Below are 13,202 nucleotides of genomic sequence, written 5' to 3' on the forward strand. Positions count from 1 at the left end.
CGATTCCCTCTTTAGAACCAGAGCACACCAAACCATCACCACATGTAACGTTTCACCGATTCTCAGGAGAACCAGCTATTTGCTCTCGATCCCCACCATAGAACTAGAACATAACAAAGACGCATGACGTCCTGATCGCCACGCTGGTCACGCCCGTCACCTGCTTCCAAAACGCAGAAACGTAATTTTTGCCATTGGAGCCTTATGGAAGCTCCAATTTTTTATTCTGATAATCCAAATCAATCTAAAAAACTAACTAAACAATCATACTTCAATTATTACATGTTATTTCAATCATTTAACACAATCAACATAAAAAAGGCAAACTGCAATGCCGCGAACTCACTATTCTCTCCTCACTTAATCTCTCATCTCACTCCTTCACTCCATTATTCTACTAATTCAGAATTCAACCTCACATCTTCCTATTCTCTATTTTCTTATTATTTCTTCAATTTATTTTAATTAATAAAGTACTAATATTTTAGTTTATTTTTATTTGCAATTTTTTATTGGCTCGTTCTATTTTGAACAGCGTAGGGCAAAATCTTCTGTTTCTCACTGCCAGTTCAGTTCACTCTTCTTCTTCTTCACCTACACACATTCAGTGTCATTGCGAAACCATGTCTACGGCTTCTTCTGAAGGAACGAGTTTGGGACAAAGCATATCCGAAAAGGTTATTTCTTTATACAATTCCCTTCCAAAGAAAGGCAAACCTCAAGGCCGTGAACTCACTGTTCTCGCTGCTTTCCTTCTCTCTTCTCCTTCCAACGGTTCCCTCTCTTCTTCCCCTTTTTCAATTTTCAAAATTTAATCTAAATCAAATGAAAAAAATTAAATTTTTATTTATGATTATGGATTTTACTTATTCAGTTTTTATTTGATTTTGGGGTTTTAGAATTGAAGGTTGTTGCACTTGGAACTGGAACAAAGTGCATTGGACGTTCATTATTGCGTCCGTATGGTGATGTTGTTCATGATTCCCATGCTGAAGTTATTGCTAGAAGAGCTTTAATCAGGTTTTCTTCATATCCTGTTTTCTCCATGGTGATAGTATAGATTTGTTTGTGTATCATATTCATATATACTCATGAATCGACACTGACACGTAACACCGGTAATAATATAAGAAAACGAATCTAGTATGATCATCAACAATTGTTAAGAAGTATTTGAAACCATCTAGAGATATAGTATTGATAGGTCCCAAAATATCCATGTGAAGAAGATTAAAAGCATGCATAGTGGCAGTGTTTCTATGAGGAAATGGTAATTTGGTTTGTTTAGCCAAATACAAGAATCATATATCAAATTTTAATAAATATCAGCGAATGTAGGGAAACAATTTACACATAGTATAGGAAACCTGTCAAGATGGGTGGCCTAACCTATAGTGACGTTAACGTACATCAAAATTATTGTTATGAGTAGTACTAATGTTGCTAAGACAGGTTTTATCATCGCTAAAATAAAAAAAAAATTGCGAGCTATAGGATCATGATTGAGTATGTAGAGACTATTGATGTGGTCCACATTCCCAATCATTCTCTTGGAAGCCAAATCTGAATAATGCATGAATTTTGAGAGAATATGACATTGCAATTCAGGTTAGTGGGTAAATTAGAGATTGAGAGTAAATTAAAATGAAATTGAGGTATATAAAGAACATTTTGAAGATATAGATTCTTGGTGAAATAAATGTTTCCAGCATAATATGCAATTATTCTGTGTCCATCTGGAAAGTGATAGGCACAAGTTTGATTTTGTGAATTGTATGGAAAGACCTGATAAAAGGACAGACATGGTCCGATGCACCGTAATCTAGTATTCATAATGTATTTTTATGAAAGGGGTTAACTGTTTTGGAGATGTTAGATATGATGTGTGAGGAATCTCTAGCAAGTTTGTCATTTTGAATTGATTGGAATGTCTCAGCGTTAGAGGATTTTAGAAGATTGATGAGATATTTGTAGTCTTCCTTGCTGAGGGTATGTGTTTCATCTGTATGAGGCTTGTGATTGCCTTTCTTGTGATCATTGTTTGAATCTTGACGGAGTTGGCCTCTTGACCTGTATCCCCGGGGGAATCCATGCATGACATAACAGTTTAGGACTTTGTGGTTTGTTTTGCTGCAATGACTGCAGAGCATGGAGTTCCTTGATGGCCATGTGCAAAAGGCTGAGGATCTTGCTAAATAACCATCGAATGCGTCTTGTTGAGAGAAGGAAGAGGGTCCACAAGAAGGATTTAGGTGCGTATGATGTTATAATTGTCATTAAGACCTTTGAACCTTTGAGGAAACATGTAATGTACTTCAAATGTTTGAATTTTTGCATAGATAGACTAAGAGGGCAAGAACATTTTGGTGAACACGTGCAAAAAGGGGTGGGACAAAGGGATTGGAGTTCATGCTAGATAATGTCTAGATTAGTGAAATAGATGGAGAGGTTGTGATCGTCTTGCTTGATCGAGTGGAGATCTTTGTGCAAATATGAAAAATGTAAATGATTGCCTTTGGTACAGCGATCTTGTAAATCTTTCCACAATTCTGCCGCATTGTCAAAGCAAATGGTGCTTTGAGCAATTTGGGGATTTAGGGTTTAGGTAATCCACGTCAATACCATATTGTTTCACCTATCCTCGAGTTCGAAATTAACATCAGTTGAGGAAGGTTGTGTGATTGAGCCATTGATGAAACCGATTTTGTTCTTGGACGATAAGGCTCCTTTCATGGATTTGCTCCAACTGTGACAATTTGGATCGTTGAGCGGTGGTGCAGTGAGAACGGCGCCGGGGTTTTCACCGGGGTGAAGGTAATAGGGGCTGCGTGGATTGCGTGAGGGATCAGATGGATTGCTGTGATTGAAATTTTCTGAGGAAGAATCAGAATCTTCCATGGAAGAAGATCAAAAGAAGAAGAATATACGGGAATTTGGGAATTAGGTTTTGCGGAAAAGGAATGGTTTTCTTCTGATACCATATCACAGTCTGCACACAAATAGTGCTGGTGTGGCAGACTAGTATAGCAGAGAAAATGAAAGGACTAACAAACTTCTTAACTGCCTAACTAAACTTCCTAACAGACTTAACCAACTAATAATTTCAAAATGATCTCCAATATGTATCCAGGCATGTTGGTGTCAGTCACACCTTCAAACTGAAATGAAATGTCTGTGCTGCATAGATATATACATACTTTTACATTGCATTTTTCAAAAGTGTTCAACAAGGTTTTCAATTGTGGTTCCTTAGGTATTCTTCATATTGAGAAGAATCATTGTTGATGTGTCCAATGTGACTTTCAACCGCGGTTGCGAAGGTGTCAAAATAGTTGATGTCGCAGCCGATACCACAATTGCAAACTTTTAAAAAAAAAATTGGTTACTGATTACCATAACATCCTGCAATGCGACAAGATATTATTTCATATGTTTCTATTTACACCAGGTTCTTCTATACACAGATTCAATATCTTTCTGAAACTAGTACAAAGTCCGCACCGAGCAATGGAGGAAAACGGTTCAAATTTGATGATGACAACTTAGCATTCGAGTTGGACCGAGGGTGTCTTGACAAACGGAAATATACCTTGAGAAGTGGTTGGAAGTTACATATGTACATATCACAGTTACCATGTAATCTATTTTATCACATTCTTCTATTTGCTTCCTTTATTTGTTGCTTTGTGGGTTATGCTCAAGGGTAATTTCCTTTTGTGTTGCATTTTGTAGGTGGAGATGCTTCACTGAGCTCACATGTCGCTCCTTTGCAAAGTTTGCCTTTAGGAGAAAATGATTCACATTCATCATTATGTAAGCTACATTTTATGTATAACATGATTATGATTATTATTAAATTTGATGTTATAGTGTTGTTTTTCAAATGTTATATTCAATAGATATTTTTTAATTTGAACCTTAACTGTTGTTTTTTCTGGTCTGATGAGAAATACTTTTGCCCTTCATCGCAGTGAATAGTTCAAAACAAGTAGGGACAGTGCAGAGAAAGCCAGGTCGCGGCGATACAACCCTGTCAGTTAGTTGTTCTGACAAGATAGCACGTTGGAACGTTGTTGGTGTTCAAGGTAGGATATGCTTAAACCGAGGTTGTTTGTGAGTTGTTAGATGTTGCAACGAAATTACATGCTATGTTATTTTTCCAAATGTTTCTGGTATAAAGTTACCATGTAAATACGGTGTGAATGTAGGATTTCATATTTGATTACTACAAATCTTATACAATTTTATATTACTTTTTCATAACTGTTTATAATTTAAATGTAAGCATAGATGTGAAGTTTGAAGTATGGCCATGTTTGAATGAAAACATGATGAGAGCTTTGTGGTGATCTAATAACAGTCTTAAAAAATTCAAATTAAAATAATATTGATGATTACATTTTTCGGTGAAATATAGTATAACTTGGTTCGTTCTATATCAGGAGCTTTGCTTTCGTACTTTCTCCAACCTGTATATCTTTCGTCAATTACTGTTGGTCTGCCGCATAGCAGTCCTGAAAATTTCCATTTCGAAGACAACTTGAAAAGAGCTTTGCATGATCGTATCCGGCACCTGAAGAATGAGCTAACATCTCCATTTCTAGTGAACCAAGTATGTGAATATTTAGTATATCTGTGAATAAGATAAAAATTGAATGGTTGGATGCTGATTTTGATATGTTTTTCATTTCATAGCCACTATTTCAAGCTGCTCCGGTGCCGCCTAAGGATTTTCTGCAATTTGAGAGTTCTGCTAACAATTTGACATGCGGGTACTTGCGTAAAAAAAAGTTCATATCAGTGTATGGTTTTTTGTTGCATTTAGCTGAATGTTGAAAATTTCAGGTATTCTATTTGTTGGAATGAATGTGGCTTGCATGAAGTCAGTTTGGGAACTACTGGAAGAAAGCAAGGCACTTCCGCAAAAGGAGCACTCTATCCTTCATCAGAGTCGTCTTTATGCAAGTAAGCTGACAATTTGCACCTAAACCTAAACTTTGTTTGGATAAATAGTTCAATTAAACACTTGTGGCATAAAGCTTATCATATAAGTGATTATGTATAAGCTTTTTCTATATGATAAAAGATAATATAAAACTATTTTTCATATAAGCTGCTTTGATAAGCTATCCTGAAGAGTTCGTGGAGATAAGCTAAAAACAGATTATGAACATGTCATAAGCTGTTTTCATAAGCTCTCTCGAACAGTCTCATAAGTACTTATGTTATGCCGGTAGATATATTAAAATAAGTCAATCCAAACAGGCTTCTATTATATATATTTTTCTTGTCAAATACTGACTATAATTGCTTTTCAGAAAGAGGCTATTAGAGGTTTTCTTGTCAATGAGAAAAGAGTGCTTGGCCATGTCCTTGGACAACGAGATTACTTACAGAGAACTCAAGGTATTTCATATGACGGTCTAGTTTATGTCGGGAATGAATATTTTGGTCTTTTTCGCGTTTTCACATGTTTTGCATGTCGACTCCTTTGCAGGACGGGGCCGAAGAATATCATTCAGCGTCGAAGATTTTTAAAGGGAAGCCACCTTTTTGCGACTGGTTTATGAAACCCTTGGACTGTGAGAAATTCCCCATTTCAAAATAATACATTTATGCTTTATGATATTGATAATCTCCTCTTGTTTAGGAGCATTTAGAAATGAGTTTTGAGAAACTATTTTTCCAGAGAGGAGCGTATATTAAAATGAAAATAAGCTGGCTTCAAGGTTACAGATTATAAGTCTTAATCTGTTTTATTTGACTGAAAACTTGATTAACACAATTCTAAGTTAGCACATGTGTTTAGCATTGGCATTGATGTTCAAAAATCCAAGTCAAATTGAAGATTGCATGATTCTCGTTAGTTCTGTTCACAGTATGAGTAGAACACACGTAAATGTCTATTACAATACCCTATGTTAGACAAGAACAAAACTACACTAATTTATGTCTTCTTTTTACTTTAATTTTGAAAAGTTGAAGGAGGATTTGAATTTGAAGTTAGATTTGGAGACGAGTTTTAGAAATGTACGGTCTTTCGTCTAAACAGAAATAAGACGGAGAATATAAAATGTAAGTTCAAGAAAATGAGAATTGTTATGGACAGAGAGGTGTAAGTTGGAGATTGTATCATCCCATAAGTCTTGCAGTTTAAATATCTTAGATCTATAATACAAAATGATGGAGAAATAAAAGGGGATGTAAACCATCGAATTCAAGTTGAGTGATTGAAATGGAGAAGAGCTTTAGGAGTTTTATGTGACACAAAGGTACAACTCAAGTAGAATGAGAATTTTATGGGACAACATTAAAATTTACGATGTTGTACGAGACACGATGTTGGACGGTTAAGACGAAGCACAAGAATAAAGCAAGTGTGATAGAAATGAGTAGATTTTATGGTAAGGAGATTAGATGAAGAGAAGTTAAACAGCTAGAGAAAGAGAAAGATATATAATTATTAAGAAAAATATCGAGATTAATAATTTGGATAAAAACATAATCTTGAATAAAATATTATAACAAAAATTGATCCATTTAGTTAATTTCACTCATTGGGATAAAACTTTATTGTTGTTGTTTTGAACACTATTATTGCATGAACAATGTTTATAGTTTGTTAATTTTTCTCAATAAAATAACAAAATATAAACAAAAGAGATTAAAAAATTTAAATGAAAAATATTGTTTCCAAGATTTCATTTAGTTGTTGTTTGTAGGATATTTTTTTAAATTAAAATAATATATTTTTTCCAAAATCAATTTGCAACTTTGTTGACTTTGAATTGAGGGTTTTAACCTAATTTATCGGCTTCTAAATGAAATGGACGTAACCTAACTATCTTGGTGGGAACAATGAAACAAGACTTAATTAATAGTCTTCTCTTCCAATTATTTTTAAAGAATATATATTTATATTTAATTTTGTATTAAATAAAAATATACTTGCCGATAAGGCAGTTCAATCGATAGTTTTTCATATATTCGCCGATATTTCACTTATTTATTTTTAAAGTAATTTAATTGATAGTTGTATAGAAATATTTGACTGAAAGTATGATGATTCAAATTTGAATTTGTGATATCTCACTTATTTATTATTAAAATAGTTTAATTAATAGTTGTATAGAGTCCAAAGTGTGAATTCAAACCTGCGGGATCTCAGTCATCAAACCACTAACTTAGATAAGAAAATACAAATACAGACTTGCCATGTATTTCCTGCACTTGTATGCTTTAATATGCAAAACTCAAAAAGAAGCATGCACCTGGATATTTGACTTATTACTATAATATAGTTCTGGTTTAGCTTTGGCCTATATTAGAAGTAATTGACTAGTTAGGCGTAATAACTAATGAAAAATTATGGTCTACATTTTGGTGCCTTTCCGTTTACGCAACATGAAAGAGCCTCATTAGTTAATTGAGAATATAAGAAACAAAAAAAAATAATTATAATTGAACCATTTATTTTCAAGGATATTTAATTTATTATATAAATCAATCAATATTTTTTTATGTAATACAAGAGTATATGGTTTAATGAGATTGAAGTGAAACCAAACAAGTAGGCCCATTTTGTGCTTTCAAGGGTCTTGTATGTCCTTTTCTAAACATTTCAAAACAGTTAACATCAAATTGAAGAGTAAATGACGGAAAAAAAATGTAGAAATAGAATAGTCTTTATAGTCAATTCTAAATTAGACTATTGGGTAGTTATAGTCAATTATATATATATATATATATATATATATATATATATATATATATATATATATATATATATATATATATATATATATATATATATATATATATATATATATATATATATATATATATATATATATATATATATATATATATATATATATATATATATATATATATATATATATATATATATATATATATATATAATTGTCAAATTTAAATTTAAAATAAAATATTCAATTTAATAATATTGATATTTATCACTAAATCAATTATGTGATCCAAATTTAAATTCTAAGACATGGTATTTAATTTAATTATTTTGACACCATTATCCTTTAGGAACTACATACAAACATAACAATCTAACAATATTGATAAAATAATATAACTAAGCATTTTGGTGAAGTGTGGTTGTAACTTGTAAAACCATCCCTCGATATACTCTATGGTTGATCTCATGCCCTTAAAAGGGTGACAATAAATTCACATATAGTATACTATAAAATAGAAGGTCTCTGGTTGGAATTTGAGACATATAGTATAATAATATTGATATTACATATTTCAAAATTCTAATTTTAGTAATGTCAAGAAGATGTTTGGCCAACTACACTACACCCACGCATAACATGCGTACATTAGTATGGTTTGTTCAAATTTAAAGTGAACTAAATTAATATAGTACATAATTAAATATTTTATATATGAGAGTTAACATAAAGTTAAATGTTTTAATATATACTTAGATTTTAATTATATTCAATAATCATTAAAGAAAATTTTTGGAATAAAAATTGTTTAAAAAATTCTAGTTGAAACAATTTTTAACCATGTTATTTACCTCCCAACAAAATTCTAAATTATTGAATTTTTTTTTCTTCTAAAAACTTAAGATTAAGACAAAGAAAAACTATATATTAAATTAAAATACTATATAGATTTGAATAAACCACATCCATAACCTAACCGTGGACTTAAAACTAAGACTAATAGAACTCTAATAATACAAGGACCACATTCAATTTACATACCTTCTCTTAAACAACCTCTTTCTTACATAATAGTTTCAAGTTTCTCAAAACAAGAGTTAGAGAAACTAGGTTGATTGAACTCAAACATGAACAAGGACAATGAAACATATCTCAAACTTTTCCAACGAGGTTCTTCTAATACTCACATGAGTTCTTTGTTCTCCAAAAAAGCTAAAGCTACCACCACTGTAGTTGCCATGTTCTGCTTAGTAGCAACTTTTTGTTACTACTTTGCAGCCTCCAATAATGTAAGTATTCATCTATATTTAATTTTTCTCAGGTAATGAATAAGTGAGAAATCGCGACTTCAAACCTGCGTCTTTACATCTGATATCTCTCTACAGCTACCAACTCAGTTGGTTTAACGAGATTTTTTTTAACAAGAAACTAATGTTAAAATTATTTTTAAAGAATATAATTTCAGGTGATTATTTCATTCCAAATCAAAACTCTTCACCCATCTCAACAAACAAACACCAAACACAAGAATATCCACTTATATGCACCAAAGGGAACAAGACTGAGACACAAACATGTCCAAGAGACTACTTTCCTACAAAACATAACCCAACAAATCAATATAGCCATGTCTGTCCCTCATACTTTAGATGGATCCATGAAGACCTAAAGCCATGGAGAGAACAAGGGATCACAAAGGAAATGGTGGAAGAAGCAAGAAGAACAGCACACTTTAAGATTGTGATTGTGGATGGAAAGTTGTATGTGGAGAAGTATAGGAAGTCTATTCAGACAAGAGATGTTTTTACTTTGTGGGGTGTTTTGCAACTATTAAGGTTGTATCCTGGGAAGTTGCCGGATTTGGAACTCTTGTTTGATTGTGATGATAGGCCTGTTGTTCCTTCGGATAAGTTTCATGGCCCAAATGCTTCACCACCACCTTTGTTTAGATATTGTTCTAATCAACGGAGTTTGGACATTGTCTTCCCTGATTGGTCCTTTTGGGGATGGTAAATTCTAAACTAACTTCACTTCTTCCTTTATTATATTTACGCAGTTGGTTGTACGTTTGTCTGCTATTTCTGTATCATATTGATTATATATAATGAATATTTATAAAATGGAATTTGAACAAATTTATATATAGGGCTGAGATTAATATAAGGCCATGGAAAGATACTTTGAAAGATATTAAAGAAGGGAACAAAAAGACCAAGTGGAAGGATAGAGTACCTTATGCTTATTGGAAGGGGAACCCTTATGTTGCTCAAACTAGGAAGAATCTTTTGAAATGCAATGTTACATCGGAAAACGATTGGAATACTCGCCTATACATACAAGTATTTTTCTTAATCAATTTTATGTTATGTTTTTCATGCAATTCATATGAAAGGAAGATTGATTCATTGTGTATATATGTTTGTGTCACAGGATTGGGTAAAAGAATCCAATGAAGGTTACAAAAAATCCGGCTTAGGAGACCAATGCACCAATAGGTTCGATTATTTTAACATCATTTTAGTTCGGTTCAGTGGTTTTTTAAACCGTCCTAGTTCTAACACATGATTTTTTTTAATGTTGTGTCATTGTTTGCTTGTGACAGGTACAAGATATACATACAAGGATATGCTTGGTCTGTTAGTGAGAAATATATTTTGGCATGTAATTCCATGACATTATATGTAAAATCCGAATACCATGATTTTTTCATGAGAGGCATGGTTCCATTACAACACTATTGGCCCATTAGAGACCATTCTAAATGCACCTCTCTTAAGTATGCTGTAGAATGGGGCAACAATCATACCGATAAGGTATCTCTCTTTCATTCTCTTCAGTATTTGAGTTTAGTAACAATGCAATATAGGTTATATTTCATTATTTTGACACAAAGTTGAAAAGAAAATTCACATAATAAAATATAATGAGTCAGTCTGTAAATTCTAGCTCAACTGGCAGAAGTCAATATTGTTAGGTTTGACGTTATCACCAGTTTTCGAATCCTGATACTCACGGTTGTGTGTGAGTTTTTAGCAGTTATTATCACTTTACATTCCCTTAAATTTATTGATCAGGCACAAGCAATAGGAGAGGCTGCTAGCAGATTCATACAAGAGGACTTAAGCATGAACAATGTATATGATTACATGTTTAATCTTCTCAATGAATATGCAAAGCTTTTGAGGTTCAAACCAAGTATACCTCAAGGAGCTGTGGAATTTTGTTCTGAAGCAATGGCATGTAATTTAGATGGTATAGAAAGGAAGTTCATGGAAGAGTCAATGGTGATGTTTCCTAGTGATTCAAATCCATGCACTATTCCTCCTCCATATGATCCTTTAACTTTACAACAAGTTTTAGAGAGAAATAATAATTCAACAAAACAAGTGGAAAATTGGGAAGATGAATATTGGTTGCATAAAAATAATGGATAATAATTTTGGCTTAGTTGTTAATTTATTGAATAATTTATTTTTGTTTTTAAATTATGTATTTATTTTAAAGTCATTGAAATCTACAAAATTACAGGTTTTTAGTCCTTATTAAAAGATTGAAAAATCATGAAGTTTGTAGCTGTTGAAAATTTGAGATAATTAGATATTTAACTATGCTTTTTGGTTTAAACTGCCCATAGGCCATGTTGTATTAATACATGTCTCTGCATCGTTTTTAGACTCACCCCTACATTACAATTGCAATTGAAGAAAAGAAAATGTTGCTATTTTATTTTATACGTTCATTCATATTTATCAGCAATTCAAAATTATATAATTAAAATGTTTAAAGTTCTTTAAAAAGAATTTTGATATGCGTGGTTTTAGAGATTATTCTTTATCAATTCAAGAAAAAATATAAATTATAATTAAAAAACACTTAAAAATTATACTTTTCTTCTTTTTTTTTTATTAAAAATGTTTTTTTTTAAATAATAAAAATAGTTATTTTATTTTTAATATGGAATATTTTTTAACGAAATGATTTAGAAAAAAAGCTTAAATACAAGTATAACAAAAAGAATTCAAAAGTGATTTTTTTAAAGGTATAATCGTACTAGAACTAGAAATAGGTGGAGATTAAATGAAACAGTACTAGAACTAGAAATAGGTGGAGATTAAATGAAACAGAGGTGCAGCAGAGTGAGCTTCAAATATGGCGGAGCGAAGGTGGACATATAAAGTTAACACTCCAACACCCTAGTCAATGAAGTAGTGAGAAAGTAGTTTGAGCGTGTGGATGAGAGAATATCTGAAATGGAGTGTGGTTATTTATACGGAGGGAGTGATTAAAACACTCTCCGTGAAATTTGACGCCTCATGTGGATTGTCATCCGATCAGATCCACTGGTGAGAAATATATTTGAGGCTAGAATCATTTGTCCTCGACTATAGTAAGGTCCCACCTATTCCGCACATTTTTCAGTGCAATGCTTGTTATTGGGCCTTTCGTCATGGGCCATGTGATCAACCCTGAACAAATATCCACTTAAGCCTTTGAAGGAGAAAATTGTTATAGGCAGGGAAGGAATGTTTGGTAGCAAAATTTACAGAGATAATGATTAAGTCATTTGAGTCTTGAAGGGTTTTAATGACTAATATGCACCTATTAAGGCACAAATCATGCTCATGACTCCACTTTAAACCATCAAGAGAGTCTTTTCCCTTTTAATACAACAAGAAAGGCAAATCATTACACCAACCACTGAAGACACACTCATTACACAAGTTCAAAAACCCTACTACAAAGGCCGCCCCGTCGAGTCTACCAACAAAGCTCCCTTCAACCCCATATCGAAAGGCCTTAAAATATGCACAATTGTAGCAAACCTGGTCATACCGTTGAGGTATACCTTAAGAAACACGACCTCTCACCTTACCTCAAGAAGGAAAACATTGCTCATACGGCCTCTGAGGAACAAGAATCCAACAATTCTCCTTCTGGGCAGCTTGAAGAATCGCAAGACACTCTCAACTTAACCACTGAGTAACAACATGCCCTAACTGCCCTTATTCAACAAGCAACTACGGCTCCAACTGCAAACATTCAACACCTCCATATCAATACGCTTCCCACTTCAGGTAATCATAAACTTAATCATATAACTTCTACTTCTAATACTGAGTGGCTGATAGACACAGGGGTGACTGATCATGTTTTTAATTCTCAGTCCCTTTTTACCACTCTCAAGCCTATTACCCCTATTATGGTAAGGCTTCCTAATGGAGCCTCTATCATCATAAAACATTCGGGCACAATACATTTTAACAGTTCTTTTTACCTAAATGATGTACTATATATTCCCACTTTTTCCACAAATTTAATCTCCATTTCTAAGCCAACTAGTTCCTCAAACTGTGCCCTTATTTTTACTGCTTCTAACTGTATCATATAGGGGATCCCTACCCCGATGAAGATTGGTACATCTAGCTCACACCAAGGGCTTTACAAACTAACATCCCCATCCATTACTCATAATAATGTGCCCCCACAACATTA

At 32.8% G+C, this 13,202-nt stretch overlaps 2 protein-coding genes across 2 annotated transcripts; both read left to right on the top strand.

The window, feature by feature from the left end:
* Positions 1-354: 354 nt before the first annotated feature.
* Positions 355-7,709, top strand: LOC131616651 (tRNA-specific adenosine deaminase TAD1-like). The gene is made up of 10 exons (XM_058888032.1): positions 355-774; positions 900-1,020; positions 3,449-3,636; positions 3,733-3,813; positions 3,972-4,085; positions 4,443-4,612; positions 4,696-4,772; positions 4,846-4,965; positions 5,319-5,406; positions 5,498-7,709. The coding sequence occupies exons 1-10, from the start codon at positions 624-626 to the stop codon at positions 5,606-5,608; spliced, it is 1,221 nt and encodes a 406-aa protein (XP_058744015.1). The 5' UTR covers positions 355-623; the 3' UTR covers positions 5,609-7,709.
* A 345-nt stretch (positions 7,710-8,054) lies between these two features.
* On the top strand, positions 8,055-11,541 carry LOC131616650 (uncharacterized). The gene is made up of 6 exons (XM_058888031.1): positions 8,055-8,998; positions 9,162-9,718; positions 9,856-10,048; positions 10,140-10,204; positions 10,312-10,522; positions 10,784-11,541. The coding sequence occupies exons 1-6, from the start codon at positions 8,837-8,839 to the stop codon at positions 11,141-11,143; spliced, it is 1,548 nt and encodes a 515-aa protein (XP_058744014.1). The 5' UTR covers positions 8,055-8,836; the 3' UTR covers positions 11,144-11,541.
* The last annotated feature ends 1,661 nt before the right edge of the window (positions 11,542-13,202 follow it).

This window comes from Vicia villosa, linkage group LG7 (genome assembly GCF_029867415.1).
Source record: "Vicia villosa cultivar HV-30 ecotype Madison, WI linkage group LG7, Vvil1.0, whole genome shotgun sequence".
NCBI lineage: Eukaryota > Viridiplantae > Streptophyta > Magnoliopsida > Fabales > Fabaceae > Vicia > Vicia villosa.

Bases quoted from the DNA above. Each gene is read 5' to 3' on its own strand.
- LOC131616651 (XM_058888032.1), top strand. From the start codon at position 624: ATGTCTACGGCTTCTTCTGAAGGAACGAGTTTGGGACAAAGCATATCC. The intron at 4,086-4,442 runs GTAGGATATGCT...GTTCTATATCAG, and splicing joins GAACGTTGTTGGTGTTCAAG to GAGCTTTGCTTTCGTACTTT. The intron at 4,966-5,318 runs GTAAGCTGACAA...ATTGCTTTTCAG, and splicing joins TCAGAGTCGTCTTTATGCAA to AAAGAGGCTATTAGAGGTTT.
- LOC131616650 (XM_058888031.1), top strand. From the start codon at position 8,837: ATGAACAAGGACAATGAAACATATCTCAAACTTTTCCAACGAGGTTCT. The intron at 8,999-9,161 runs GTAAGTATTCAT...TTATTTTTAAAG, and splicing joins ACTTTGCAGCCTCCAATAAT to AATATAATTTCAGGTGATTA. The intron at 9,719-9,855 runs GTAAATTCTAAA...ATTTATATATAG, and splicing joins GATTGGTCCTTTTGGGGATG to GGCTGAGATTAATATAAGGC.